General features: G+C 45.8%; 1 protein-coding gene across 1 annotated transcript in view; it reads right to left on the bottom strand.

Moving 5' to 3' along the window:
- Positions 1 to 1,446: 1,446 nt before the first annotated feature.
- prom1b (prominin 1 b) overlaps positions 1,447 to 6,000 on the bottom strand; it is a gene marked incomplete at both ends in the record, with an annotated part of 33,620 nt that continues 29,066 nt past the window's right edge. The window contains 3 exons of the mRNA XM_079999764.1: positions 1,447 to 1,516; positions 3,360 to 3,475; positions 4,874 to 4,963. Of these exons, the coding sequence (XP_079855890.1) occupies positions 1,447 to 1,516; positions 3,360 to 3,475; positions 4,874 to 4,963 (276 nt within the window). The remainder of the gene's footprint in view (positions 1,517 to 3,359; positions 3,476 to 4,873; positions 4,964 to 6,000) is intronic.

Here is a 6,000-nt window from a genome sequence, read left to right as displayed (position 1 = left end):
TTAGCTACATTCCCAATATTCACATATAGAATGATGACAAAAAAAGACCTACCGTTGTGTTATAAAACATACATTAACAAAAATATATAAAACTTTCAAGAGCTTTGAAAGCGTAAAAAATGCACAACATGTGTGACCATGGTGAATGGAAAATGGATTATTAAAGAGAAAATCAAATATAAATAAATGACCTCAAAAAGTCAAATCCTCTACATAGAAACGATGCTGACAGTGTGATGTGAGAATGAGAGAACACTCGTTGGAACACGGTTGGCTGGCGTGAGAGGACCTTGTCGAATGGCTCCAAAATGGTGCGGTTGGGAGGGGGGAGGCAGAAGAGCGGAAGTAGAAAATCATCCTATATTTCTTTCCCTTGTACTTGGTGAACGCTGGTTTCCATCCCCCCCCCCTTGCAAATGTCAAGCACCCGGACGGGAAAGCTGTGAGCGGCGGTGAACCTGGAGAAGAGGAGCATTCAGTCGGTCCGAGTTGGGCAAACAATGACGGCAAGAGATGAAAGTATTTCCTCCACAGTTTACTTTAAGATGCACGTACCGCGAGGACAATATCAGTTCCAGTTTTCTTGTCCGCTGGGAAGAGGGGAAACAAACACGAGTATAAAGATTAGCATCGACAACAGCTCATTTCAATGGAGACTCTGGAGCTGCTGCAATAGTAAAGGCCTGTGCAAATAATGTCGACCTGCTCTTCTGGGATCATCGAGGGCGGTCTTTTTCGACCACTGAGCTCACTGGGGGTTCAAATTCCACTTGAAAAAAAGTAAATATTGAAAATGATTTCTTGTGTTGCAAGGCTGAACTTATTCATTTAATTCCAAGCATAATACCAGAAAACTGAATACTGGGCCATAATAATAAGCACATTCATACATGTTTGTGACCAGTGGCGGTCAAAGGTGTTAGAGGCGGTCAAGTAGGGTGGCAGCTGACTGGGGGCAGAGCGCTGTTTTACTTGTTATTGTACTCATATTGTGGGGGCTTTTCCACGATCTTGCCCAGGGCACCAAAGGAGCCAGGACCACCACTGCTTGTGAGGTTTTTAGCGGTTAATGGGATAGTGGTGAAAAAACACACAAATCTAGTGGTATCTTAGTGCTCAAAGCATTAGAGCGCAAAAAAGGCAATCGACTAATCGTCCCTTGTTTTATTCTCTTTCCATCACGTCTGAAAGGGAGGATTGGACACAACGCGTAGATGGTGAGGAAAGGAGGAAGCGATGGATGAGAGATAAAGAAGAACGAAACAGATGCGAAGCTTGAAAGAAAGAAAATGGGCGTCCCGGTGAGGATTCTGCTGTTTGCTGGTTGTAAGACAGTTGGCTGGATGGTAGTAGCTTCGTGCTCATCTGTTTGGTTAGTTGCCGGTTGATAGAGGGACAGCGGATCGACGGCGGGTACCTCTGTGACGAGGGGCCCACTCCTGTGTGTCACCAGTCTGGGTTGATTGGGGGAGCAGACGCCCGTGGGAACCGGGTCAGGGTGTTGTAATGGGGCGAGCTACATCACACATACACATGTCATGATGCTAGGATCCACCCAGTATCACACACATGTAAACAGCACTCGCACATTAGATGCATATGAAGGGACTTTTTTTCATGCAGACAAAATTAGAATAAATGTTAAAGACTGTAGTTACTACCTCACCCTCAACCTAGCTTGACTTTGCCTCTCGGGGGTCTCAGATATACACGAAGACCCCTCCAGAGATCGCTAGTATCGCATGCAGACATGCTTCGGCGGGCGACACCCCTACCTGACCACAGCGAGGTTCCTGTGGGGGTCAAACACCAGTTCACCCCGGTGACCTGTATTACCCATACTGCAACACAAGAGCCGGGGTGGGGAGGGGGGCTTGAGTCAGGCAGGAAGGACGGAATGGAAGGACATATCGAGAACACACGGATCCCTCAAAGGTGTCGTCAAGACGCGAAGATGGACGGTGCGACGAGACAGAAGCAGATGAAAGATGAACCATGTGAGTGGAGAGGAAGAAAGAACGAGTGTCTGCAGGATTGCGACACGGGGGTCAAAGTGAGGAAGGATCGAGGGTACGCCAAGCCAGAAGGATTCCAGACAAGGAGTCCCTCGATACTTGGTAAGTAAGCCCCAATTCACACCGAGAGCGTCACGTCAGCGTAACATCAGCGTCAAGTCGCTGTTGGTCGATTCGCCAATTCACACCGAGTCCGTCTTCGTTCCGTCTAAGAAGCTCTGCCGCCTTTAATGGGTAAGTGAATCTTTGATTCAAGATTCAAGATTCAGATTTTTTATTTGTCACATACATATACATACTTCCATACATATATGCAGTGAAATGTAAAACAGTGAAAACTTTGCTTTGGTTTTCAACCCTTTGCTTTTCACTTCATGCGCATTTGCAGTCGTTTGTTGTGTGGTTGTCAGATGTCACAGTTTGTGTGTTAGCGGGCCCATCAGAGACCCAAATGTTTGTGCACATGCACTGAAAAAGTGAGATTTTGATAATAGGATATATATATATATATTTGTACATTTGATAAAAAAAAAACATTAATAGCTTAATAATACCTTATAAATAGATTGACAGATTTGTCTACTACAAAAATCTAATGTCGGTTTGAGCAGCAAGCCAGCAGCAAGGAGACCGTCCCCCTTCGTGTTCACCGTCCCCCCTTCCACTGTCCTCCGTGTTGCTGACAGGTACGCACATCAGCGAATTTATATATGTGGTTGATGCATACCGGGCTTGGTAATTAAATATTTTCACTAAATACATCTTTTGAATGGATGTTCTATGGGAATCACCGCTCCAGTTTACACGTGCAGCCCGGGAAATCAGAGCTGAGGCGTAAAAACCCCTCAAGCGCGAGGGGTGGAGGAGCTTCGCCCGACGGAGCCGGTATGAATTGCAACACTGATTAACACGGCAGCGTATCTGAAGCGTCGACACGCTACCGACCCTCCACTGACGCCCCACTGATGTGATACTGATGGGATACTGACGCGGCGTTCTTGGTGTGAATCGAGGGTAAAGGTAAGACAGGTGATAAAACATCAAAGCGCGATGAGCCACGGGTACGAGGAGCTGAAGAGAGTGCGGAGAGAGAGGCATGAAAATGAGTGAAATGTAACATATGCAAGAAGAGAGTGAAGACGGAGGAAAAGGAGAAAAGATTGAATTACTTGAATGACCTGGACAGAAACAGAAATGTTAAAAGTGATCTACAGCGATGTGCTATTTTGTTAATGTATTGAAGTAAGCGTGTTTGGGAGTGGGAGTGTGTGTGTGTGTGTGTGTGTGTGTGTGTGTGTGTGTGTGTGTGTGTGTGTGTGTGTGTGTGTGTGTGTGTGGACCTACTCGTCAAACACATCCTCTGTGTCCATCCTCCTGTAGTACTTGGCCAGTTTGACAGAAAAGACCATACTGGGGATCAGGAGGATGCAGCAGCCTCCCAGACCGAACCAGAATGTGTTCTACAACACACACACACACACACACACACACACACACACACACACACACACACACACACACACACACACACACACACACACACACACACACACACACACACACACACCAGAATCAGAGGCTTGGCTTTATTGGCCAAGTACACATACACACACACAAGGAATTTGACTCTGGTTTTCAAAGACTCCTCGTATTTACAGATCAACAGTAAAGAATGTCAAAAAAGAAGTAAAGCAACTTTTTAGAAAAAATGTAGAAAGATATTTTTGAAACATATTTACATAAAACCATGGACATAAAACATACAAATAAAAAAATCCAATTATAGAAAAAAACATGAAATAAAAACAATGTTAAAGTGTGCAAAGGGCAAGCGGCATGTGCAATGAGGCAGAATGGCAAACTCAGTGGAATATAAATAATTATTGCATTTTCGAAAAAATGTGATTGAATGTCATTTATTAATGTTTCATTTATTTTTCATAGTTTCCTCTGATGTTAAATGCTTTATGAAATATATACAAGGCTTATGAAAACTTATGAGAGCTACTACAACCCCAGATCAGTCCTGCTTGTCCGTTTTCTACAATATACGGCTGTGAAAAACAATTTTCTTACAGCCTTCTCCCAAATGGCCGACTCTGCGCCCTAATAATAGGCTCAGACACATACAGGAATTTAAACACAGCATATGCAAACACATCACAAAAATGCTCGTGGACTCAAACAGCAGGAGCTGCGCACACTGACCACAAGGTGTTCATACCAACACACAAGCACAGTCCAGCACATACACATGCACACACACACACACACACACACACACACTTGGCACACTGATGGATAAATCGCCTGTGACCACAGAGTGTGACTTGTTCAACCACTCATAAACCCCCCCCCCCCCACCACTCTCTCGCTTACCCCTCCTCACCCACAAAGTAACACTCACATACAAAACGGGGCATAATATAGAAAACATATATTCCTATAACCTTTATTAGTCTTCAGGAGTCTGGGTGCAAACAGTGAGGAACCTATGTGAAATTCATCCGCCAAACATCAGTAAAAAACGAGAGCTATAGCCATCCCAGTGTGCGTATCTGAAAATTGGGAACAAGAACGCACTTCAACTCGTAGCTGAGTGCGCTGATCTTCCTCGCTCCCCAAAAAAAAAAACCCAAGGGTCTCTCAAACAGTCAAAGAGCCATTTACAGCATATCTCTGGTTGAAATCCAGAAACAAATGCACTGGGCTTGGCTGGGAAGTGAACCTGGCGCAGCTTTAAAATGTCTTCGACTCACACGTGTCCACAAGCTTAAACACACACACACACACACACACGCACACACACGCACACACACGCACACACATGCACACACGCGAACGTGAACAACTCTCACCACTGAGTCGACGATGAAGCTGCACCCAACGATCTCCATGCTGTCCACGATGTTGCTAATTGGTTTACACTGGGCCACCTCTGTCATCAGCTGTAGTAGAAAGAACACGACACATGAGGGCGCCTCATCAGACTTAAACACTAACTAATCCTCAGATTGTACTAAAATGCAAAACACAAACTCTTTGTGCCTCAGTCTAAACACGGCGTAATAATAGTATAGTATATAGTATCGTATTATATAGTACAAAATAGATTCCCAACGTCAATGTGCAACTTAATCTCTCTCCTCGTTCTCCTCCAGTGAATGGGCGAGCTATGGCAGGGGCACACGACACCACTTCCCAAGGTCAGATCGCTGTACAGTTCACACTACACAACCTTCTGTCTCGTGATCGGGAATCTCGCAGCCCGACTGATCGGCGACAGGCGGGCGTCACACATCACAAGGCCTTTCCCCGGGAGGAATCCCGACCGGTCTGTCCGGTCCAAATCACGTTTGGCCGGGAAAACAGGCGCGAGAATTGACGCCGGCAATGACGCGAAGCCACGCGCGGGACGGGATTATTTATTTTAAATCATATTCGTGATCACTATAGAAAAACAAATAAAAGCTGAATTTAAATAAGAAATGGCTGCTGCACCATGCACTCCCATCTCTCCTTCTGGACTTGCCCCCCCCCCCCCCCCCCATTGGCTGTGGCTCGTTGTCTTACCCTCAGCTCTGTCTCTCTCTCCCGAGACCCCGACTCTATCCCTATCCGGATATCTTGCCGGCGTCTGCGAGGAGTCCGATCGCGTTATGAGCGGTTCACACCACGCGCTCGTCGCTCACGGGAGCGGGGCTAGGCTTGGGCGAACGTGCAAAAATCGAGCACGCATAGAAGGTGATGTAATGTGGCAATTGCGGTCTCCCCGTTCCAGAAGTGCAGGATTTATTATTTACAAGTAAAGTATTGACACAAAAACATCCAGTTTTTACAAAATTAGGTCCCACAGCAACGGAAAGCAACGGGGAGATGTGTGTCCCGACAGCACAGGTTTTTTTTGGAACAGTACTTAGTAAGGACTTGGACAGTCCCTTAACTCAGTTGTGTTTAAAGATGTTGCTTCATACATGTAGGAAAC

Source organism: Zeus faber, assembly GCF_960531495.2.
Source record: "Zeus faber genome assembly, chromosome: 4".
NCBI lineage: Eukaryota > Metazoa > Chordata > Actinopteri > Zeiformes > Zeidae > Zeus > Zeus faber.
Note: the sequence above shows the minus strand (reverse complement) of the source record. Positions and strands in the feature narration are given on the sequence as shown.